We start from the raw sequence: 26748 nt of genomic DNA, 5'->3' as shown, positions 1-26748 counted from the left end.
CTGATGAGTCTTCTGTGTGATTGAAATTCTATAACAACTCCTGCACTTGAGAGAGAAATATGCCGTAGATATCCAACAGTACGATTGTATACATGGTTGCTATTGTCGTTTAATTGATTTGATACATTACGATGATGGCTGAAAAACATGGTCATTTCACAGATTTTGGTGTTAATACATTCAAAAAACCTAAATTAACCCTCTGCTGTTACAGTATTACTTAGGTGAGTAAAGAAAAATCTACCAATTAAAACTTAAAAATTAAATAAAAACCTTCATTAATACACGTGTGTAAGTAAAATATAACGGAACTCAAAGACAGTCAATCAACTAAGCATTTGTTTCAATAATTTCAAAATGTGGGAGAATAAATAATCAACTTCTTGGTGTGACACCTTTTTAAAAAATCCACGAACATATTGAAACAATCAGTGTGTGCATCACCATGTGTTGATCATACAGAAGCAGTACCTGATAAAGGTGGAAACAAAGGAGTGCAATGACAGTAGAATTTGGTCCAAAAATCTGAAAAATATTCAACCCTGGTTGAGAAGTTACAGAGAAAGGACTTTCTTTGCCAACAATGTGCGAGGCTTGCTGCTAACAGACAGACTGATGAACCACAATACAACAAAGGATGGAGTGAATAACAGGAAATTGTCGTGATTAGTATTTTCCACTAGAGGGAGCAGCAGACTTTGTTTTTAAGGAGACTTCAACAGCAACTTGTTCTCTCTGCAGTCTTTGAGTGGTCGACCTTTCAACACCGCTGCACAGAAACAATCTCACTTTACTCCAGATAGTTTTCATGTTACATCCACAGCCGGGACAATGTAGGCACTTAATGCACAGGCGAGGTTGCCAAAACCGTCCTGTAAACCCCCCAAAAACAAGCCCTCACACAACATGGCACAAAGCTAAACTTAAAAGAGAGAACCAGCAAAGGCCCAAATACAGACTTACATTTTCTTGCCGGTAACCTGCAGTATATTACAGAACATTCAGCCCGTAGCGTTTGTCATTTTAAACTCGGGTGATAAAAAAACGGTTTCACAGATTGTTAGTAACAATGCAGATGTGACTAATAAAAACATTCATGCTTACAAGACGTCTCTAAAACCACAAAGTGTAGCCTTGTTAATTAGTTCTGATGAGAACTGTTTGATTCCTTTACAAAAAACATATTGGCTTATAATGCTGCACTTGGCTGATGGCTTAGTTAATGTGGCATTTCAGCTGCTTTGAGTTGCAGAGAGTCTCTGTAGAAACAATGAAACATGGGTGTGTAGTGCGAGAGGAATGGGGGGTGGGGGGTGGGGGGTTGATGAGGCCGCAAGGAAACAATCTGATAATCAGGTTAAGGCCATTGCTGTCCGTTTGAACTGCACGAAGGAGCCTGAAAAGACTGCAATCCATTCAGAGAGGCATGAAAGGAGCCCTTCCCCGGTTTTCGGCGTTCCTCCCTCAGTCGTCGGCGACAATGGACAGAGCACGCAACTCGCTGAGCTTGGCCTCGGTCTCCCTCTCCCTCTGCTCGTCAGTCAGCCCGGCCTGGTCGATCTGGTCCGTTAACTCGCTGAAGATCTTGTACATTTCGGTGAAATAGACAACCTGGGGAGCAGCAGAAAAAAATAGTCCTGTCTGATAGAAGCTCGAGAGAGTACACAGATGCCTCTCAGGAAAAAAAACTCCCAACAAATTCATATCCAGACTCGCACAATCTAACCTTGTTCTTACTCACACCAGTCTGAAGCTGCTGGTCTCATACCTCTTCAACTCTGCTAATGAGAAGTGATTTGAAAAGGAGAAGAGGGAGCCCACGGATATCAAACAACTCCGACAAAGCCCCCAAAACCCCAGCACTTCAGTGGGTAGTGACCCTGCTTTTCTCTCCCAATCTGAACAAGAGATAGAGAGTGTTCACTGAAAGCTTTCTTGACACTTCCCACCCCTGCTTCTTCCCCTTAGTTCATGAGTCAGGCTCCCTAGAGAGTTGCTTTGATGATTAATAGACTTTAATCACATTACAAGACTCCAGAAGAGTAGGCAGAGAATGAAAGTACTGGGAAATACCACCCCTTGAAACCCACACACACACACACATCTCAATATTTATTCATGCAGCGATGCATACAATACCATGCTCTTAAGAGGGCAACAGTGGCTTCTCTGAAACTGCACGTGTGTCCTATTGTTGGCCGAAACAGCAACACCAACCGAGACGGCAGTAGGAGAAATGCTTACTGATTTACTAATTCACAACAGAGTATCGGTTAGGTCAAGCTGGAAATAACCAGGAGTCATGCATCGTATGCAGAAATAACATTAGTCTCACTCTGTCACCAACACATTTGACCATGTCAGAGTTTCTGAACCACCTTGTACAAGTCTTTTTAAGTGCTCAGCCTGAAAGACCTTTGTATGTTTATACCAACATTTGCCACCTAAACCACACGAGTGGGCCGTAAGTATTGGGTTACTGCTGTTTGTGGGGGTAAAGCGGATATTCTTTCCCCTGAAACGGCTTGTTGAAAGGGCCATCGGAAATGTCCATTTGACCAGCGATGATAATGTACACCAGATCAGTGTTTGAGTGCCCTCTGTAGCAAAGACACTCTGCTATTACAATTAGCCCAGTCACCAGGCGGCGTAAACACAGCCTGTGACCACCTACGGTACAAAAAGGAGTCTTTGGGTAAAAGCAGAGCTTGAAATGAAACGACTTGTGTCTGGACATTTTAACATACCACAGTCTCAGCTGCTTAATATGCATACAGAGAGGTTACACTTTGACCTCTTAGCCCACTAAAATAATGAATAATGTATGTTGCATTGTGTCCAGTAGATCCTGAAACATTGTGTGGCCACTGTTTCAGGAAACAAAGACAATCAACTGGGAAAAGGACAAAGAAAGCAATCTTTCAAAATATCTTTTTTTTTTTTTTTTTTAAGAACACATGCAGCAGAGGATGCAAAACGGTGAAAAAAAATCAAGACAATGTCTCAATTCATCAACATCTGTACAGGTGGACAGGTCAGGCCCAGTGTAGCGCTGACAGTTTCAGGACAGGACTTGTGATAGTGAAGCTGAAGGCTCACAACAAAGGCAGCCTTGTGCCTTTTCCCTGCTGCCGCTGGGAGCTGAGCAGCAACAGCGGCTGGGAGAGAAGGGAGTGGAGGATGAAACCAAGTACATGCAGGCTGGGGATGAGGTCCACTGGCCACCCACGTGTGGCTCTCTGTGTGTGTGTGTGTGTGTGTGTGTGTGTGTGTGTGTGTGTGTGTGTGTGTGTGTGTGTGTGTGTGTGTAAACATGTGTAAAGGCTCATTCATGTGCTTGAGCTACATGAATAAAGATAATGTCGACTGAATAAAAAAAGAATAACTGACTAACAACAACCCTTGCACAATGCAAAGCCACGTACAAATGTGATTTAACTTTAAAAAATAAAAAAAGATTTGTGGAAATATTGAATGTTGGTCCTAACTGATTGTTCAGTTTGCTAATTTTAAGTTCAAAGTAGAACACAGAATTCCATAATTGGCATTAGGTCGAGGATAATCCAGTTTACTGATTAGGAGTGTGCCAGTGACCGTCCCAAAGAGGAAATGACATGGCCAGGCAGGTCTGGGGTGGGGGAGGGGGACACGGTGGCGCTAACTTGAGACGTCCAGCTGCTTTAAGAGAAGCTTCAGGTCAGAGGACGACATGCAGGGCTGCAGTGGAGCCAGACAGATGAGGCGTTCCTGGGCTAAACACAGCAGTGTGGGCCGTCACTGGGGGTTAATCACATTAGGACGGCGTGGAGGGAGACAGACCGCCATGATCATACACTCCCTTCCATCAGACACTTTATCCACCGTTTAATCAACAAGATCGGAGGGCGTAACAGACACTGTGGAGTGAGTGTGCGCGTGTGTGCGTGCACAAGCGTCTTATTGTTTGTGCATCTCCAGAGGGGGAGATCACTAACCTGCGCCCTGATGAGAGCCTCAAAGCTGGGCTGGAAGTAGTCGATGCGGCTGTAGTAGAACTTGGGCATCTCGTCCAGCAGCTGCTTGTTCTTGGCCTCGAAGTCCTCCCTGACCGGCCGGAGCTCCTCTCTGGCCTGGGGTGTGGAGGGGAGAGAGGAAACAAAAGAACTGCTCAACATTGATCATTCATTTTTACACAACATCCCCTCAATTCACCACGTGAGCTCGTGTTGTAATTTACACATCCTTCCACAAAGAGTTGCAGATTTTGAGAAAAACAAATACCTACAAATAGAAACAAGTTTGCTTTGAGTGTTTCAGCAACGGAGCCATCTTTAGTGTCTTTCTTATTGTTCAGAAAGATTTTTGCCTAATTCCCACGAAGAAGCAGTGCAAAAAAAAAAAAAAAAAGGCTGTAATCACGACCACAGTGAGGAGGAGTGGGTTATGTGGGCAGACTTGGCTGTGAGTGGACTCCAGCACCACTGATCTGTGTGTGTGTGTGTGTGAATGTATTAGTGGGTAGTCTACTGTAGGCATGGAGTTATGGAATGCACAATGAATATGTGTGAGAGGGTGAGAATGTTTATTAAGGGGGGGGGGGGGGAGTTGCTATATTAAAACTACAACATATTGTTTATCTCCTGCGTTATGCTGCGGTCTCTTCACAGTGGTTAGTTTTCTTTACACATGCCAGTTGAAATGGCATACAAGTGTTTTGTCAGGATCATTTCTTTAAGTGCACAGGGACTCAAAGGGCAGCGATGTAGGGGCCTCTTCAAGGCTTTGTTCCCCTGACAGTGCTTTTCTCAATGTGTGTGGGTGGCTCGCCATGTGAGGATGTGTTAGAGGCAATAGCATAGGCAGCACTGCAGCGCTATCTGTGAATGTGTGCGCTTCTGTAGTGGCCTTATGGTGTGTGTGTGTGTGTGTGTGTGTGTGTGTGTGTGTGTGTGTGTCTACCATTCTCAATTACGTGCCTGTAGATGTGCAGCAGCGCCTTTTTGAAAAGGCACTACTTGAGAGCCTGGTAGCTTGCGTGGGTGAAGGAGCACACATGTACAGTGTGCATGTGTGCTCAACTATTTTTGTTCATATCCAGTCAGCATTTGTGTCTTTTTTTTTCCCACTTATTGCGCCCTATTCACAATATGTGCAACATGCAAGAGCACGTGAACTCTGCCCCCCTGCAGATAGAGGGAGCACTGGAGTGGACCGACACGTGCGCTCAGCAGTACCTGATGTAGTTTGACCATAACGGGCCCGGTTTTTTCCTTCTCTTCATACTTCTCCGCTTTGGATTGCAAGCGTTTGTAGTCCTGCAGAGCCTGTTCCCGGCGCTTCACTGCCATGTTGAGGCTGGGGAAGACGCCGCTGTACCTGAGACAAACCAGCACACAGACAACCTTAGACATCTGTGACACAACCAATAGGGCACAAAACATGTGCATTGTGTGCAAGCAAAGAAAATACCCAGACACTCACATCAGAGTACTCAAACGGGAAAAAAAAGAAACGATCCCAGAATTTTCTGGGACAAGCTGCAGTTACTGAAATCATTAAAACAGCTTTTCTTGCTCTATGAAATGTGTAGACATGCATGCTGCATGCTATCTTGATGAAAGTCATTATGAATATAAACTCCCTCTGCTCAACATCTTATTGTGGCGGTGCTCTTAAACCCCAGAGGACAGCTCCGCATTACGCTTTAATCTATTATCTAATTACTGTAGTTCAAAATGGCATGAAACAATTCATTTTGTGACAATTATCATATTCCAAATGAAAATATATTCTTCCAACGAGGATCCTGGTCTTCAGCACTAAAAATAGGAAAACACTCATCTGTAACTTAGCAACAGGAGTCTGAGCTTCATCCTGGGACTTGTTGCACTGGTTGTGTGGCTGCTGTTAATGGGAAGCAGGAACACTGGATATAGTCAAAATAATAATATAGAAAACACTTAACAAAGCTGGAGGATAGCCAACACATAAACTACAAGATTATCGTCTCTTCGCAGCGTTATTTGTTAGTAATGCCTCAAAAAATAAAAGAAAATAAAAGAATATTTAACAAATGTGTCGTTAACAAATTACTACCAAAGCAAACTCAACAAGACGAACATTAATGAACTAATTGAGAGTCTTTCTAACATGTAGACACAAACCAGTGACCGTGTTTTTAAGAAGAAGGCCAAACAGGTGCCTGCTACATGTGAGTCAGTCATAAAAACACTCGTAATGAAGAGTGAGATGCAGCTCTTTTGAATGACTCATTTAAAGCATTTCATCAACTGTGTAGGCACACTACTACAATGGTTTATTATGTGAGCCTCGGCTGCCCATAGCGCTATTAGCAACACAATGTGTGGGCTTCATGACTTACGTTCCTCTCCGTGCCAACCCTTGCCCTGCTCTGCACAGCAGATGAGGGAGCCACTGAGAACTCGGGGATTAATTGTGAAATCCTAGATTGCGGCCGTGTCTGAATGTGCACCTTACCAGAGGGCGGGGGGGGGGGGTGAGAGAAAGTGAAGCTCAGACAAGCAAGGATTGTTTCCTACAGGAAGTTAGGCAAGGAGTGGTCTCGTAGCGTTTGAGTGACATCACGGAGCTCGGCTCAGCCCAGCCCTGCAACCCACGCTCAACCGCTATTTATAAAATACCACTTTGGCCCAGTTTACGGCGGGAGTGGATGCCGATCCTCAAGTCTACTATCTGCTCCAGTGTACACATGCTTGAAGTGCCAAGGGATTACGCAACTGCCCTCGAGGCAATGACTGCTCTCCGACACTATTGGCTGATGACAACGCAGCGGCAAACCAGCTTTCAGATGACACCAAAGGACTGATCGCATTCTCACCGGCGCTCTTCACCTGACAGGCACGGAGCAATTTCCTCATGACACATCATGATGGCAACACTGCCAGCAACTACTATGTTTCAGCACACTAAGAGACTTGAGGGCCACTGGAGGAGGAGGAGGAAGAGCTCGACACAAAGCCAACTGCTTGTTAACCCACTCCTGTCCTGTCCATGCTGGATGCGGATGTCTCACTTACATTCAGGGCTCTCTGTGTCCAGACGTTACAGTGACTCAGCTGTGTCAAAGGCTCCCACACGAGAATACGCAGCAGCAGCAGCAGCCCTGGTTGAAGGTGACTGTGTATTTGTAAGGATAGCTACTGGACATTTCTCTCGATGTCCTGAGAGTAGCTGGACGACTGGCAGTCAGACGGCTAGGTCTGCATCTGCGGTCAGCCTCGTCTGGACGAGGTCTTAGGACCTCACCACTGTACATGTGACAGGTCAGGGTGTGGTGAAACAAGCTGGACGGAAATAGCATCTGGACCAGAGAGTTTGTTTATGAGCAGCTAGCCAATCCACAGACAGGCCAGTCGGACCCACCGGCCAAGCCCAAGTCTGGTCTAGACACCCTCAGTCAAGGAGGCTGGCTGATGCCTTTAGACGGCCAACATCACATAACTCAGTACGGCAGAAAATACAATGTTTATGTGCAAATTAACACTTCCAAAGTGTCAAAACTTCAGAAGAAGACAATGTCTGACAAGGTTACATCACGGGGCCAGTGCTGTTAAGATATGCTTGTAAAATAATTACCACTTGTTAGTGTAAATGGTTTAAGAGCAGCGGGCCATGGGAACCTGTGAGTGAGTGACGTACATGCCAGCAGAACCTCCTTTGTCTCAGAAGGAAAGTTTGATCTGCCGCAACTTGCCTGGTGCTTTGTTGATCAAAACTCAGGCAGCGTGGAAACATGATACACCAGATAAGTTGGAGAAACAAGATATATAACGTCATAGCAAACTAACACCATGGGTACCGAATGGAAATGTACTGACTGCAACCCCCCAAAAAATATCATCAGCCCCACAGCAAAGGACAACTGGCCTCACAACCTGCAACAGGGGCCTTCCTTTGAGTGACAGGAGGGAATCATGTGGCTCGTCTAGTCACAGCTCGACCCGGGGCAGAGGTCTCCAGACAGGCTTGCTTTCTGTCGCACCCAAAAGAATAACGGAGCAGAAAGGGCTAGGTTAGGAGGCCTGGATAACACAAATGCCTCAATGCCCACGCAGTCCCCCCCCCCCCCCCCCCTCACATAAACACAGTGATGTCATCGAGTGACCCCGCTGAGTGGACAAAACTCACATCTGAGCCTGAGAGAGAGGAAGAGACACAGAGGGAGAGGTCGAGGCCTCCTTTTCGTTTTGTTTACTGCACATTTTACCACACCAAGTACGAAGAACGCCAACATTTACAATGGCAATAACACACACACACACACACACACACACACACACACACACCCCATTCATCTTCCATTAACATTAACATTAACGTTCTCCTTTTCAACTCTTCTCTAATTCTCTTCATGATGACACAAAATCACCAATAGAGTATTTTGAGACTAAGTAAACAATGACAAAATATTCATTAGTGACGGACTAATGGAATCTTAATGGAAGCTTTAAAGTATAGTAGCTTTTGTGTCTCTGTTTTCAATAGAAGACACTTAGTAATAAAACTAATAATTAATAGTGTTTTTAAAGAGGGGGAAAAAAAAGTTAATATAAAGGCTTCAAAACACATGTATGAACCTACTTCCTCTGCTCTATTTCAGAATCATGTAAATTCCTAACTTTACAGTCTAAAATACCATATTTGTGAGACAGCACCCCCTCCAAAATCTGGGCTTGTGTGTGTGTGTGTTTGCGTGTGAGAGTGTGCACTGTCCTGAGACAGCTCCCCTCCTCAACCAATCCACGGCTCTGGGCCCAGGAAGCTGGGCCCAGAGCCATATACTGAGCCTGCCCACACGTCCGCCTTCCGCCCACCAGGAAGAGGAAATTAGAACCATTCCATCCTGTCATTGCTCCGCCACCAGAGCACACGAGGAGGACGGGGCTTAACACACACACACACACACACACACACACACAAACACTAACCCAACCTATTTGTTTAACAGGGGAATCTCTTGAGATTGGTTATTTAAAAAAAAAAAAAAAAGAACTAACAAGCTTCTTGGGTTCAACATAAACCTGCAATAGAAACATAATGCACGTGTTCTCATAAGCAGCATATGTATAATCAATCTCCTGGGAGGAGCCAAGAGGAGGAAGCAAAACCTTAACAAGCGCTCCGGAAGAAGGGTGGGATAGTCCAACCACTCCCTTCAGTACCTCTGCTTTGCATGTGTGTGTACAGTGTGTGTGTGTGTGTGTGTGTGTGTGTGTGTGTGTGTGTGTGTGTGTAAAAAGTGAGGCTTAAGGAATGGAATAGCATTCACCGCCTTCTCAAAAGGGGGCGAATATTAGGAATGAGAACCAAATAAACCTTCTTCCAGACGCACGACCATCACAGCAGCATTACTCACTCCCTAGTTCATTTTTACAATCCGTACTACACTCCAGGCCTTCCTGTGGTCCAGCACTACCCGTGTAAAGAGCTGCGTCAACAATACACATGTTACAAGGCACTGGATCTGCCCAGTGTGTCATATGGATTGAGCCACGAACTATTCCAACTTTACAATACTTTCCTGTGATTTTAGAATGCATCTAAATTCACTGTGTGAAAAACTCCAAACAAATGTTAAACTTGCTAAACTACTATTTCCCCTGGTCTGGTATAGAGAGTCATTTAACGTCAACCCTTAAAATGTTTTTTTTCTAATCGAGAGTACAAGAAATGAAGCTGGACACTTACTTTTTCAGAGGGTCAATAACCGTCTTCTGGATCTGGTTGACCTGTAATAAAAAGAACAATTGTGAACACAAGTACAGAGCACCTCTATAGAGACGTTACAAATTGTTATGCATTGTCAAATTAAATTACATCAAAACTCAAGTCGGAACAAAATAGCATCTACGTCGCTCGCTCATTAGCTGCAAAGTAATGCCACAAACATCAACAATTGTGTATATTTCAAACAGAGCACTCAAGAAAAGAGGGGAGGGAGGGGAGGGGGGCTTGCAAAGAAACTTTCGTGACGTTGACTCTTTTATTGTACACAAGCCCCGAGGAGGAACCCTCTGAATATTCATTGAGCTTGCGATACAAAAGGATGGAACTGTCAGGGGACGGACATGAAAGCAAAGCCCAACTGATTTCAAATCCTGTGGAGGGTGGGCTGCCTTACAAGATGAAAGTTCTTTGCAAACAAACATTTTAACAATAACAGTTTATATATTTTTCTGCATTCTCCTTCTGGTTGCCAGAACTGACAAGGGAGGGGAAAGGAGGGGGGGGGGGGGGGGGGGGGTGTTAAATGGAAGTAAATGAACATCTCATCATGAGGCCTCCAGCCCCGGCACCAAGTCTCATCGACAGAAGTTGCCGCACAATTAATAAAAGTTTCCAAGCGTTCATTTACATTTACAGATTCAAAACAACTGTTACCGCTGGAGCTCCGCGAATGACACGCAGAGTTAACTCAGGCGATCGAGTCAAGTGAACACTGCGAACGGTTGGAGGAGAATTTAACAACAGCGAGATGTGAAGTGACAGCTGCGTGATAACAGAGAGCCGCTCCACTAATCATATGTTCACTCGCTGTTGGAAGGACAGTCAATCACGCTACAGCAAGGAAGCGAGATCGCAGCTGTGCTCTGGAAGAAATGCCCCGACCATCGCCGAGAACACGCAGCAACGCTCACTGCTTCACACAGGCACATTTCCCAAGCACAAAATGGTTGATTGTGGTTCGAGGGGAAAACAGAGAACCAATAACAAATAAGTACATGGGAATTCACATTTTCTTTGTTTTACATATTCACATCATCCCCCCCCCCCTCCCTCCCTTCCCTGACTCGAGCTGCGCCGCTGCTTCTAAGGTGAGAGCATGCAGCGAGGAGGGAGAACAACAGCGGCAGATTTGCTTAAGCATGCTGGTGCCCTCTACCCTCTGCCCCTTCCCACAGTGTGGGGGGGGGGGGAGGCAGAGCTATTCCTTGGAGGCCCCGAAGAGCCCGAGGCCAGCGCTCAAGCAGCAGTCTCCATCAGTGAGTCACGGGGCAGAGGCCATCCCGGCACACAGGCCTCCCAAAAATACACACAGATCGCAGAGGAAATCAATATCCCTCCAAACGGAGCATCCTCTGCTGCGCCGCTGCCATCTACACTGGGGCTCAGCTTCGACAGCAGTGTGCCGGCGGGGCTGTGCGCCCTTCCTCAGCCCCAGAAATAAAACACACAGACCTGGGCCACTGCTGCCTTCATTATCGCTGCACGTTTTATCTGCTGGCTCTCTCTCACTTGCGGGCCCCGCGGCGGAAACATCTCGACTCAACGCGGAGAAGAGCAAAGGGTGGATGCTTTTGTGTCTGTTTTGCAGGAGCAATAGGGTTTGCTGCTGGTGCCGTCAGAATCAACAGTCGGCTTGAAGGGAGAAGCTCGAGTAGCGGTGAGCCGTGCTGGATTTTAAACACCTAGCAAACCTGGGGTGATATTCACACATAGCAGGCCGACCAAAAAAAATAAAAAGTTCTCACAATCACTATTTAGCCCTCAGCTCACTTTCAGCCACGCAGCCCTTTCCCTAAACCCGGAACGGAACATTGTGTTAAGGATTTTTATTTAGTAAGACTGAAAGAAGTGCAGAGAAATTCAGGTGTGACCTGGCTGTCAAAAATCCACTCCGGATTAAAGCGCGATAAAAAAAACAACAACAACAATGTAGAACCACGTCAATAACGTTGGAGAATATTGTCCTCCACCAGTGAAAAACTGTGCTGGAATCAAAGTGCCGAGCTGAATCAATGTCAAACACGTCCCAGCCAAACAAGAAAACTACACACCATGGAGCCAAGACTGTACACTACAAAGACACGTTATGCCTTTTGCTACTAGAGACTGCTTAAAATGTGAAAATACAAATCACAGGAGATGACTGAGAGACTTGATGACGGCAGATATAAAAGGTTACAGTTTGAGTCTATCTTCAAACTTTGGTCTGCAAATGATGTGGAGAGAGAGAGGTGGATTTAGAGTACCCAGCATCCTTCAGCCAATGATAGTCAAGTGTGTGTAGGAACACTGGTGAAACATTTACTCAGAATTCGAAAACAAGAGAAAATGAAAAAACTAAATATTGATATAGTATGAAAATCTGAAGAATGTAAAAGTTGCTCTATACTGAAAACGGTGAAACTGCCAGGATTGCTCTCCTGGGCGCTCAACCAAGCCAAGTCCTGGAACATACGCACCCCGGGTCACAAACCCACACGCTCCATCCAGCCCACATTCTACTTTGTCTAGTCACTCAAAATGGCTCGTGTAAAACGTGATGAGCTGTGAGCAAAGCCGTGTCTGAAAGACTGCTGCGTTATAGCTGGAGAAGAAAGGAGGGACACTAAAAGTGACAGCACCGCTGCAGCATCGCTGCTTATAATCCACTTTAACACGTTGTGCATATTATATAGTCAATACAATCATTTTCTTTGTCACATTTAAGTCTTTTTTTTAAAAGTAGACGGTACAATAGAAACCTAGTATTCCACTAACTCATCACATTCATTTTGCAATATGTGTTCAATCTAAGTAGTGTAAGTATTAACAATGAGACATTTCTGTGTTCACTGCTTCACTCGCATATCTTGAGGATGAGTTTGATTCTCTGTGGAAATTGACTCGAGTTCATGAAGGTCCTCTCCACTCTATTCTACCATGGAATAAAAATAATAATTACCCATGTATTCATTTTCTCCACCATGTTATTATCATTGTTGTGTAGTTATGAAATCATTCTGATACACAACTAAATGTGAAAAGAAAGGGGATTTTTTTCAAGGCAACAAATGTAGCCCAAAACACCGAACAGCAGGTCAATGAGTCAAAAAAACACAGATGGAATAAAAAGTCACTCTGTATGCGCCTTAGTGTGATCTCCTGTATTCTCTCTTAACAGTCTACCCTTCACAGTGTAGTGCCTTGAGGACGCACACATGCGGTGCCACTATGATTCACTTCATAACTACCTGTGGCGATGATTCTAATCACAAAACCTGACGTGCACCTGGCAAATAATCTGAAGAGGCCTGATAGCCAAAGAAGAGATCTTCGCAAAGTACAGCTGTGAGACGGTGAGCTCTGGGAAAGAAATGTCTGCTTGTGAGCGGTTGCCCCTTAGGACAGAACATGCAAGAGTGAAAGCGAACAAAGATTACACGAAACACACCGCAAATTAAAACAATACTCTGAATACCGGAACACACATAAAGTACAATAAGAGGGAAAACATAAGTGAAGGAAGTTATTCTTATTATATTCTAGCCACACTGGCCGTCTCATCTAGTTCTACCAACAAAAACGTGATTTGAAAGGTTTATATAAAAGTGTTGTAAGCTTTATAAATTCAAGCTGATAACAGTTGCTCTTCTCCATAAAGAAGGGAAAATAAAGTTATAGTATGTCGTATGAAAAGTGTTGAACTGAAGCCAAAGGTTTGTTTCAATAAGTAATACTTGTTCACTATGCAGAGGTTCTCCTCTACTTCTATTGTGGTAGGACATGCAGTATTTTCCTGCCTTTCCATTGTACGAGTTATTTTAGACACCAGTGAGTCACAAGTGCATCAATCTTCACAGCTGATAACCAGTAGCTGGAGCTTATAGAGGATGATGCCACAGATGCTTTTCAAAAAGCAGCAGAAGGAAAGGCATACGGATAGTTTTTAGTCCACAGGCTGCACAATATTGACAAATATGAAAACATGCATTTTCAACAAAAACCCCGTCTAGTTTCCTACTTTGTATGTCTGAGGAAAGACATTTCCCCCGATGCTATTCTAATGGTATCCGTGCCAATGGCAAGTGCCAAGGAAACAAAGCAGAGAAAGACAGAAAAAAATAAATAAAAGAGTGAGATAACACACTCAAAATGAAAAGAGTGAGAGACGTGTGTGGGAACGGGTCTGACCTTCTCCTGGTTGAAGGAGTCCATCCTTCTCATCGCCGTATCTAAAGAGGTCATGGACTCCAGGAAGGCCTGGTCCTGCTCACACAGCGGGTTACTCAGCAGGTCTGAGGAGATCTTCACGGCTGCTTTGGACATGGCTGAGAGACGCACACACACATACACACACATACATGGTTACTGAAGATGTTCTAATCTACACATTCTAATCCAATTCAACACTAGATCTTTTGCATTTTTCTTGAACATTTTTTGTGGATTACCCGAACCGTTTCATCCGTGTATGTTTGTTTGTGGCAGGGTCTTTGAAAGTGAGCTTCTGGGAAAGAAGCAGCAAAGTGGCACAGTGCTCTTTGCAATGTCTCTATACTGACAGCAGCGATTACCGTTAATCTACACACATGCCATGTTGTTTAGACACAGAGCGCAGATCAGATTATGGCTTCACAGTCAGAATAAATGAGCTTCACTGAGGAGATGCGAGCTGACAGGAAAAGGCTGTGGTGAAAATGGGCTTCGTGTAGATCTGGAACAGTCATTGGTCTCTTTTCACACTCCCTCAGGATTCTCTCAAGACCAATTTTCAACCAATCAATTATCGTTGTGTGCCGCTTCCGCCTCTTTCTCCCATTTGACAGGTAACAAATTGCTTGATTTGGCCTCGTCTTATATGACAGAGAGACATGTTTATTATGGGGTCATGAAAAGCAAAAGGTGACCCGAGGGTAGTGATTTAATTATTTGTGTTAGTGAGGTGCAAATAAGTAAAGCTCAAGTCTCTCTTGTAGTCACCTGGGACTGAAACCACATGAACACTTCCTCAGTATGCAGAGCACAGTCATCCCTGCCACTTTCTGCGCCTGCTGTTACTTAAGTCTAATTGTGAACCGGAGCAAGCCTTAAAAAGATAGTATTGTCCGTCGCCGGCTAATTGGAAGCGAGTTCAATAGAGTTCTGCAAATCACCCCCCTTGACTTGATGAATACCGGTTGATATAGAAAGCAGTGTATATTAAATGCAGTGCTGACATGCAGAGTAGGTCCAGCTCTTTGTTTGGTAGCAGTTGTTGGAGACGGGACCTGTGCAACAGATGGAATCCATTAACGGTAATGAGGGCCTGACAGCTACGACACTTTGATGATGCCGACATCCATATTCCAGAGCACAAAGGAGAGGAAATGAAGAAGTCTCTCACCCGATCCTCCACCCCCACAACTGACTACTTACCACAGGCTATGTCTATTGCCGCTTCCAAAAGTACACAACTCCATAACCAACAAATAAGCAAATAAAAGAGTCGCGTAAACATGGTTTCTGTGGCCGACAATTGCTTGAATAAATGAGGGCAGAGATGGTAGACAAACCGAGCCCTAGACTCATATAAATCAAAAACACACACTATGATCGCCTGGAGAAATCTATACAAAAGATTAAGGCGCAGGCCCGCACCGTGTCGTCTCATTTGTCGAGTTGTTCAGAGAACTGCTGCACAACCAAAAAAAAAAAACCAAGACAACCAAAGAGTCTATCTAGCCCTGAAAAACCTGCCAAGCAACATCAAGTATGTTGGTGAACAAGTGGAGATCAATGGCACACCAGGCGGTAACACACGCACATACACACGTTAGTAGTAGAACACACCTAAATCAGCCTCAGTGCTTTTCTTCATGTCCTTGTGAAGCTTTTTTGTCTGATCCTCCAGCCTGTGAGACAAGAAGGGGAATGATGATCAGCCAGCTTCTGGTTAGGTAACACAGTAAAGCATCAGCAACACTGACAACAATGGTTAATATGGGCAAACAATAGCATGAGACAGAGACAGAATTTCATATCACGAATCAAATCTATATATTTTTCAACATAGATTCCATCCATTCAAGACGTGTTGACAAGAAAACATCCAAACCAAAAACCTAGAAAAGGAAATTAGTATTTAAAAAAAAAAAAAAAAACATGGTTCAAGAAGGAATTACACATTTCATTGATTCCACATAAAATGCTATTATAACATCGGTATGCTAATTAATAACTCAGGATATCCTTCTTGTTACTGTCAACTACGTTTCCTCTGAAAAGCATTAATGTCTTCAATCATTCCACTGCTCATATTCCATTGATGGGTGTTAAAAATGGCAATTACCAGACTATGGAGGCTGAAAACACACGCCATTCATTACATCAATTAAGGCAAACGAGGGGTTTAGAATCTCCCCCGAGACTGCTGTCATATCACTTCTCCTGTTTGATGAAAAAGGGAATGTGGTGGTTTCATTTCCGTCTTTGCTTTGAGGTATTATACTAACAGGGAGGACAATAGCTGTGTAATCCCAAAGGATTTCTGGTGGGGGCACTATGGCCACTGGCCATAAGATTTAGGACACTGGTAACCCACAACTGGCAGTCTGCTGTCTCCAAACACAGAGATCGGGCTGTTTCTTTTAATTGTTCAACAGCTGGGAAATAAACAAATAGTGGGTTATTGCAGTACAAGCACATGTGCTCTCTGTTGCCTCAACACTGACTGTTAAACCTAAGGAGTCGGGCTTCAAAGGAATAATGCACCATAAAGTATTATTCATTTATCAATGAAGCTTTTCATATGTTCATAGAACACACAATGACACGGCTCCGTTTCATAACACAAGTGACAGGACAGGTAAGGAAGTATTCAACTCCAAATAGAGCAACATACTGTGTTACTATCAAATTAAACCAAACAGCTTGTGCAACATGATCCAAAGAGATTTGAAGCCATGTAACTTCTGAGTTAAATATATTTTTAGTCACAAAATAGCATGCGGGGTTCTCGGCAACTGTCAACAACAGCAGTAGAAACATTTAATGGTATTAACCGTGTCAGATTGCATTTGTAATAGCTTTGATTTCAGACTCATCTGTAACTGCAATGTAATTTATTCATGTGTTTGTACTAACAAAGGGCCAGTAAACTGCGAGGATGTCGGGTCTAAGGGTAACTAAGAATCAGTGATCATTCCCCATCATAACTCGTCCTCTGCATGCTTTTGTCTGTCTTGACGTGTTTCAGGATTCTGCACTGAATCGCCACAGACCAGATGGAGGTTGTTCCAAAAATGTCATTTTCAGTAAATGATGTAACTTCATCGCTTATTGTTCACACAACATGGGAAAAAAAAAAGCACTCTGTCAGAACAATCTCCACAGTAACTTCTTGTATTTCTCTCGCCAATTAGATGTAACTGGGTCTCATGAGCCATATCAGCCCTCCTCTGAAGCAATCATAATATATTAATACATTACAGATATTAAGAAATAAGACGGTTCTAAATGCAGCAAATGCTCAAATACTCAAATGAGTCCATGTAGGCCTGGACAATGAATGTGCTGATCAGACAATCAAACATCTAAAAGAGAATTTAAAATGTCACTTAAGAGGCAATATTTCAATGCAGCTATTATATTACAATGTGTTTAGCTGTACATCCATGTTAAATAGGCTACTAGTAATCTGATTACTCATTTCTGCATGCTGTTTGCGCTGACCGATGCTGTGATGTTTACAAAAACAAACTGGCAACAAGAGAGCCAATAATGATCATTATTGTTACATTATTCCACTATTCATGTCCATGTAAATGCACCTTTAACATCTGGAAATGCTGACATACGGTCAGTGTCTAATCATTTCCGTCTTTGCGATGCCAGCAAGTAGAATCAGTTGAGAAATGTTGAATGCAACTATGAATGCCAGTGGAGTCATTTGAGGGCATCGTGCGAAACAAACTAAAACTAAAATAAATAGTCTTGTAAATTGGCTGACACAGTTAACACTTGAGAGTAATGAAAGGAGGAAAATATGGAAAGAGGAAAATAACAGTGTAACCCTGCCAATCACGGAGAAGGATGGTGGGTGAAAAGCATCTCGCTATGTAAACAAAACTAGCATGCACCGAGTCTAATGCCTGCACACTCACGGTGTGTTCTTGTAGCGCTCGTTTGTGAAAGTCTTGTTCCAGATAGTACCTCCTACTTTAAAATGTCTCCCCTACTCTGTCAGCGCTGACAGTAGGAGAGCCATCCTGGCTGAGTGCCAGGTGAGCCCGGAGTCTCTTTCCAAAAAGGTGCTAATAGAGCGGCCGAGTGGAACAGCTGCTGCTCCCCCTCGCTCCGGCACCCCAACGCTGGGCCCTGTGCGGCCACAATCATTGAGACACAACTAGACGGGAGAATGTGCGCACCTGTACGCAAATGCTGAATGTTCAGACAGCGCCGATGAAATATTGAGAGGGATTTGATTTGAGTTAGTTTATATCTTTTACAAATGAAAGGTGCCGATTAAATAGTTACGGCTCAAATAGCAAAAAGCACAAATAACGTTGCTGGTTTGAATATTTATGATAAAGTGGATGTACATATGATGATTCCTCTCAACCAAACTCACATCTTTTGTTCATACGCAGTGGTTTAAAATGAGACCCCAGGGCAGGTGATGCAGTTGAGCCAATTAAATAGCCAACAAATCAGAGGATATTTGCTAATGGCAGATATATTATAAAAGTGTATGTGTCATTTGATAAAAACAATGGTTTCTAGCTCACTTAACATTGGGTTCAAATTATAACAGATTTAAGGTTTTTCCATCAATGGTGTTATGTATAATATACCTTTGAGTAAAAAAAAAAAAAGCCTCATATATTCTTATCTGACTTCTATAACTCTCAAATAGTGATATCAGAATTGGCCTCAAAAACCCTGTAGCAGTGAGGCTATAGTACACATGGCAAGTCGACTTATGTTAGATTCAATATCATTAATCCAACAAGATCCCAAGTCAAATTACACCAAAATCTTTTGTCAGCCAGAAGGAATTCAAAAGCAGGAGCCGTGGTTTAGTCTACCAAGTATATTTAGGCCACAGATGCACCGCAGTGTGTTGATATGGATCTCTAGGGTGGAGAACCTTAAAGTCTGTACAGGCCTGCTGCTCTGACTCATCTATAAGGTCTATTGGCACCACACCTTCCTGATAATGGGCCCTCCTACTCAACAAAACCTGAGATGTTCCCACTCATTCTGCAGGGCCCTCGGGGAGTTTCTATGTAAGAGAAGGCCCCGATGTGCTGAAGTTCTCTGAACCCCTCTCTCCAGTGTTTCATAGAAACACTGACATCATGGCACTCAATTCAAATTAGGCTGATCGAGTGATATATTTAGACGTTACATTTTTAATTTAGGCTTTTTAGTCACTTGTCAAATGCCTTTAGAACATCTACAGCCATAAATTAATTAAATACTTGGACTTTTGAGCCTATTTCTGAAACATCTAATCTTTCAGACACCATTGTAGCTCAAATGTGGGTCCCTTCACAGTTCAATGCTGAGAAAGAAAGAAGCGTCCAAACGCAGCAGGGATTGGCAAACTGTGTGTGACAAAGAAACTGTGTAGAATGAGGAGCATGTTAAGTGTGAGTTTCTCATAGTGCTTTGTAAACATGTAAAGCCAAAATACTTACATGTCAAATTATAAAAATAATTGTACAATACGCAACAACTATCTAATTCTGGATAAAGCGTGCAAGCATTTCTGAAAAGATTTTTTTTACAGTGTGTCTGGTACATATTTCTTACTTCAGATTTACTAGGGAATGAACGATAATGAACACATATTTTATGATGAATAATAACACCTTTTCACATGTTAAGTTATTACTTCTGTGTCATTCTATTTATAAATAATAGATTTTTTTTTACTTGTGTTAACATGCTTATTAAAAATGATAATTGTTCATGTTGGCACAAGGAGACCTCTGAACGATAACTTGGTTTTATAACTTTAGTTCAGGAGAACGACCTCTCAGCAAACTGAAAGCACTAAAAGATGACAACTTTACACACGTGCACGCACTGGACCTCTAGCACACGACACACAAAGTAGGGTTTGAGTTCATTATAATCCTATAATCACACATCTTTCATCGTCAACCTTAATATAGACTTCGGTTCAAAATGCAGACTTACTTTTGGAGCTTGTCATATTCTCGCTCGAAGTCTCTTTCAACCTAAAAAAGAACACAATTCATGTAAAGATTCAGTGATTTAAAATGTGTGTCAATTGGATTATCCCATGGCATGAGCACACGGTACTTGTATACATACATCATACAACAAGAATAAAGAAGTTTAGGTAAATTAGACTGATAACCAATTAAGAAGTGACAACATGGTTTGAGATGTAACACATACTAGCAGCAACCAGTGCTTGTTCGTAGTAAATAATGTACATGAAGTTATTGGAGTCTCAAGGCTTGCGTTAGCACTCAACCATGGCTCAATAGTTGCTAGGCCATGTACAAAAGGGGGTTCCAGTGGTTGCAGTGGAGGTAACATACTGAGTGCATCAAGTTCTCAGGGTCCACAAGGGCCGAGACAGTTTGTCCAACCATGTCTCTAAAACATGCCGAGCAGGATACAGAGGCAGCTTCCTGTCTGGTGGTTCTGCGGGCTCCTGGATGTAAACACAGTGGCTCAAACAACGAGGAGGGCAGCTGTCACTTTGTCACCAGCGGGTCGTCTGACTGGGCCGCCTCTAACCCACTCCCTGGGTGTTTGCCTGCGATGGAACAGGAAGCTGGAAACCCAGTCTGACAGGGACTGAAGGGCCACAGGCCCATTACAGTGGAAGTGGTTTTCTCCAGAGATCACCCACTGACTGTCACTTCAAGGTAACCACCTCTGCCCCCTTTGCATGGGTCAGTAATCACTCTTTCGGGTGAGGCGCTCTGATGACATACTATAAACTACTATTCATGTTGTATACACCATTTGTGAAGCCAAACATTCACAAAAACATGCCTTTTTAGGGTTTTTTTTTACAAATAATGCCTTAAAAGGAAGTTTATATTTATTAATCTAAATAGACTTGATTGAATTTCATGCACTAAACATGTTTGATTGAGTGGATTGAGTCAACTTTTGTTCTGACTTACGGTTTTAGAGACAATCTGCTTCTTTGGTTGCCCAATCTTGAAGGGAATCCTGAAAGAACACAAAAGCAAATGACAGGTGACAGACATCAGCAACTGGAAAACAACTCCCTAAAAAAGGTGGAATTACTCAATGCTTAAGATTGTCATCCGTTGCGTGATGGCTGACAGGAGGCTGGCACAGGTCAGAAGGTGAACGGGCGCATCTTTCAGATCCCCGACACCAACAATCTGAAGCTGTTAACTCCTGCTTCTCAAAAGCCATGTATATTAACCACATGTCATCACCGAACACATCTGGCTCCCATTGCAGGCGGATATCACTAAACAGAAGTGGTTGTCCCTCTTTACTGCTTGACCCCGGCTGGCAATCAAACCCAGATGCACACGCCGAGACACCCTGATGTATTGGGACTCACGGAGTCCAGCCAGGACAGTGACTTTTCAGACCATTGCTACAAATGAATCCATGTCTCGGGGTTTAGTGTAACTGCAGCGGTTGCACCTCATTTTGAGAATGAAACACAAACTTTTCTTCACTCTTGAAAGACAAAACACACCGACATCCTGACAATAGTTTTGGTAACAGAAACAGAAACCTGTTCCTCCTTAGTTAAAACAATCTTTTATCCACATTTCAAACCCTTGCCGTTGCCATAATAAGTTGTTGCCGAGCATCAGACTGCTTTGGGAAAGCGTAAGACGAGAAGAAAAAAAAAAAGGTGCCTTGCCAATGTAGCAGGGCTGTAGGTTGTCATTGATGTGGCACTAATAGCCTGAAATCTAAGCTATATGATGGACAGTTGCCGCTGACAGGCAGGGTGAGGCAGCAGCTGCGTCAAAAGAAAGGTGTGTAGACTAATGAGATGGAAAAGAGAGGGTGTGATGTCGGGCCTCGTTGTGCAACCAGGGAATGCTACTGATGTGTGGGGAAGATCCTTTTGATGACAGCTCAATCACAAAACTCAACATGGTCAAATAACATGAGGATTAATCTAGTAAAGAAGAACAGGCTTCACAAGTGGCAGAGGTATCGAGATGTCTTTTGATTAGCTGGCTCTGTGCTGGTGCTGTGCTTCTGTTTGTAACTGTCCTGACCTTATCGGGGTTTCAACAAATCCTCTATCTATTCCAATCTTCACCGATTACTAATGCCTGAAAACATTTTGTTGCTTTTGGCTCGGGGAGAGAAGTTTCACCCGCTGTGTCATCGTTTGGGTGAGCCGACATGGAAAATAACCACACAAATTACTCACCACCATCTTTAGGTGACTCACCTTTCGATTACCTGATCACTACACTGTTAACGTCACATTAAGAACGCACGTAAGTAAGCGTCTTAGAAACTGTATGATTTTCCAAAATACAAACAGCAGCATAACTAATCTAATTAACTAAATGTAATGTGGAGATCGGTGCTCTGTCAAAGCTACAATGAGGAGAACCAGCCTCACACAGACCACTGCTCTCTTGCAAGATCCATTTTCAAATTTGACTCATAAATAAATTCAGCCTGGTCAGACACGTACCAAACATTCACAAACAGTTGCCTCCCTAAACACTAGTTTATTGTGATATGTACATATTCCATGAACCTTTTATCCAGTATCCTACTTTTGGTCACAACTGTTGCTAATGCAGCATGCCTTTGTTTGGCCCTCATGATTTGTGACACCACGAACTACAACTGCACACAGTTACACAAGTGACTCACGTATACGTCAATAGGTTTTATACTAATCTGCACGGTATGCATCTCGCTACTGTAACAAACTGCCAAACACGTATTCCTCTGAGGGAAATGAAAGGCATCTTACTAATAGTATTTGTGATTGTTTTAATTAGTGCGTCTGTGTGATGATTGCTTTGTGTGACAGACTTGTCTTATTATGATGTTGTATTTATAATTTGTCTCAGGTCTATTTTGTAAAAGAGAAGTTGATCTCAATGACACTTCCTGAATAAACAAAAGCTTAATTAACCAATACGTGCACTGGCAGTGCGTGTCTGTTTGGAAAACAAACTATTTATAACTGAAACTTCAGGGAACATAACACGACTCATACGTAAGAAGAGGACACAGCCAATGTGCTTGTATTCAAAAGGGATTTCGAAATTTTGCATTAGTTTATGTTTTTTCAGGTTGGACAGTCGGTTTTCTACAGACGTTGCACAACGTTTGGCAACAGCTTTCGATGTTTGCTTGTATTTGGTGGGTGTGTCGGGGAGAAAATCATGACATCAACAGCAACAAAAAAAACAACCAAATGGAAGAGTTAAGTATAAACATTACAGTGTTTAAAACAGCCATCAATGCGCCATGAAACATAAATTTAAATGTTAGCTTTCAAAGTTCTCTTTTGACGTGCTTTGGCAGCGCTGACCATGACGGGATTAATTTCTCGATGACATCAAGAGTCCAAGTGTAACTGTATGAGGACGGATTTTCCCTTTAAAGTACCAAAAAGGATAGATTTGCTATATTTGGGGTGAACAAAAAACTGGAGAGTCCTTAATGTTACAGATTCAGAGTGTATCCACTTCTACAAAGAGCCAAAGGAAAGTGGTCACTCTCTTCAACTGCTCATGAGAACTGGCAAACACACAGAGTGAAGTGTGCTTCGGGAGGGAGAGGGAACATGTAGCGGGCGACCAGAGGGAGAAAATGAGGGAGGATGGCAGTCACTGTGAGAATAATTTCTAATGTTTCTTCACACAGCAATCGTTCTGTAGGGCCTGTCACATCTAGAAACGCTGGTAAGTTCGGTCCTGTGAACCCAGAACTTAGCGTCTGACATGGCAGAGGCCTGACCGCAAGACAGCTGAAGACAGAAAACGTATGTGTTACACCAGCCGAAGTCCAAACGATTCTGAAAGAAAGCTAAGCCGAGTGATGGCAGGCGAGGGCAGCTGAATATTGCTTTGATATTTAGTGTTAAATACTTACAATTTGATAAAAAAAAATTAAAATGCTAAAGTATTAATTAGTATTTCTACATATACAGTATACATATATCGTACATAATCGATAAAACTCATAATAACTTAACATAAGGGACACATAAATGGGATAGTTTTAGTAACTAGGACTGTGGAGCATCTCAGTGACAAGTTATCGGTCATATTTGGTCATTGTCCATTTTCAGGCCAAGACGCAGTAAAAAAAGTGCTCTGTTACACACTTGCCGTCATCATCAGCGAGATGGTCGACTTGCATTGACGGAGCTATCTGATCTTTGCTGTAATAGGCTACACATCACTGCCATCAAGCAAGCACGTAGGCAAGAACAAAGACGCGACAGTCTCCTCTATCCGGGGCGCATTATGCATCGACTGGAAGAACCAATGGCTTTTCACGAAAACTGCAAGTGTGTACGCCATTAGAGGGGCAGTGCATCATTCAAGCTTGGGTATTCCACGGAGCACAGAGGGCTAGTTGAAGATGTTGGGAAGTGGAATTGTTCCGACGATGACCCCAAAGTCAAACCTCTCACGTCATAGAGGCAAGTTTGCAGGCCCTACTGGAATGCATCAGTCAGCAGAGCCCATAAAGGACTCTTTTCACTGGTCCAACACCCCGCTCTTGACCTTGTGTTTGGCGGTGCGTGCTGGTGGAAGCGTCGCTCGCCAGCGATTAACTGTCTGACTGAAATGTGTGACGACATTTTGCTTCCTTGATTACTGTCTTCCCTGAAAATGGCACTAAGAATATGTAACATATCATGAAGGGAGTTAGTGTACATACACATAACAGTACTGAAAGAGTTTGTTGGTGGCCTGATATGCGTTCGGTTCTCCGCATTTCATCTTGAACTGCATGTCATGAATAGTGAGGAACAAGCTCTGTAACTGTTCAGACCTCTTTTTAAACTTGTAAACGGCAACACACAACCGAGGACTTGTACGACAAAGCTTCCCATACTTATATTCCCATAAAAATCGATAATAGATTTAGCTGAATAGTGAGCAATGCAATGAAATTCAAGACATGTTGACAAAAGAACAAGACAGAATTCAACCATTATGGATGTTATTGGGTTGCAAACTTCCCAGAAACTGTAGAAGAGAAACAGTCCAGCTTCATTGCTTTCATAGCCCAAAAGCCTCAAATGTACGGACGATGGGTCAAATGTTATTTGTTTTTGTCTCAAGTTTTTGTCAAAAAAAACAAAAAGGTCAGACTTATTAAAAATGGCCAAATGTTTGTCAATGTTGAGAAATACATCTCATCAATTTAAACTTACAGCCACAACAGCTTACAAAAGAAAATAAATATATACTGTTATGCAATATATACTGTATATGGTTGACCCCCCCTATACTTTTCTGTGAACAAAACGTGAACGGAGTACAGATTCAGACTATAGCTATTTATGCAAAGAACATGGAGCACATGATACATAAACTCTAAGACACCCTGGAGTGAACTTGTACTCGTTTGGGGAGATTCTATCCTCGTCTCCGGAGAGAACTTGGCTTGGGTCAGGAACTAGTGCTGATGAGGGCCTGTAAGGCCAATTAAATATTGTGTATCATATAGAGAGGTTATTGAAAAAGCTTATCTCATACTTAAACGTATTTGAGTCAAGAGTCAAGAATCAGAAATGCACATAACATATTCAGTTGTAGAAGAATGCTTTTTTTCTTGTTGCCATTTGGCTGAAGATGAAAGCACAGCCTTGTTTGCTGTTGTTTACTTTCTGGTGGACGTCACCAGCTGGACGGAAGAGCTCCGATGACAAGACTTTCAGATGCAGCTATTATCTGTGCAGAAGATCCATTCAGACTATGACATGAAACCAACTGTTCACACCACCTCCCTTCATGTATTGAACGTGGTCCCACAGTCATCTGTGGCTCCATAGAAAACTACAAAGCACCACAAGGACTAAAAACATCCACATTTTCAAAAAGGGACTCAATTCGGTCTAAAAGTATACATTTGTTTATAATACAAATTAAATAGTAATCACTTTCTTATTCATTATTGATGAATCTGCCATTTTTCTCAAAATGTATTACTTTGGCACACAGCCCCAAAACAAAAATATATTAATTTCACAATCACATAATAAATTGCTTCCAGTAGATAACTTCAGACTTGTATATTAGTAGCCGAAACTTAAGACTATATTGTGTCTACACAAGAGGACAAAAACTAACAAATAAACTCTGTTGACTGTTTGTCATCAGGTCACACATGCTAACGTTAGCTTGTAGCAGACTGTCAACAATGATCAGATCCCTTTAATGGCTTCAGTGTTGACCCTGTTGACCTAACAATCGATGCTAGCTAGCTACATTTAGTTTACAAGTAATGCTAAATAAACAAGCAGCTAAACCTCTAGATATGAGTGTTAGTCTACTCTATTTGTGTAAGTTAACTCAATGTTACAGCAAACAAACTAGCCTTAACTTACTGTACAAGTTAGCTAAACAACGCTACGTTAACTCTTTGCAACAACTTACGTTCCCACTTTGCTTACAACTGTTTAACAAGACACTGATATCTGTCTACAACCCGTCTCACTGTCTGTGAGGTTATATGTAGTGAGTTTAACAAGCTAACTCCTGTTCAACTGTAACGACAATGATGTGTAACGTTAGCGCTACCAGGAAATAGCCGGAGCCCGTTGACAAACCAACTGTCGTTAATAGACTGTATCCTCTTAGGTTATACTTTCAATACAACACGCCAAGTTAATTATGTAGGTAATACATACCAGCTCATTGTGACTGAACTTCTATTCCGGTTTCATTGGGTAGTTTTATTATCTTCCAAGGACCTCATCCCCTTCTACCAGTCAACAGTCGAGCTTTAGACAGGAAGTCCGGAGATTAGCCGCTTGTGTTTCCTCTAAGGGGGTTTTCT

General features: G+C 42.8%; 1 protein-coding gene across 1 annotated transcript; it reads right to left on the bottom strand.

Annotated features, from left to right (window-relative positions):
• Positions 1-79: 79 nt before the first annotated feature.
• Positions 80-26725, bottom strand: bin3 (bridging integrator 3). The gene is made up of 9 exons (XM_079161214.1): positions 26600-26725; positions 20880-20928; positions 19912-19952; positions 15556-15617; positions 13918-14054; positions 9709-9749; positions 5214-5355; positions 3975-4109; positions 80-1611 (listed from the first exon to the last, which is right to left on the bottom strand). Exons 1-9 carry the CDS (start codon positions 26605-26607, stop codon positions 1465-1467), a joined length of 762 nt encoding a protein of 253 aa, XP_079017340.1. The 5' UTR covers positions 26608-26725; the 3' UTR covers positions 80-1464.
• Positions 26726-26748: the final 23 nt, after the last annotated feature.

This window comes from Pholis gunnellus, assembly GCF_910591455.1.
Source record: "Pholis gunnellus genome assembly, chromosome: 6".
NCBI classification, from domain to species: Eukaryota; Metazoa; Chordata; class Actinopteri; order Perciformes; family Pholidae; genus Pholis; species Pholis gunnellus.
Note: the sequence above shows the minus strand (reverse complement) of the source record. Positions and strands in the feature narration are given on the sequence as shown.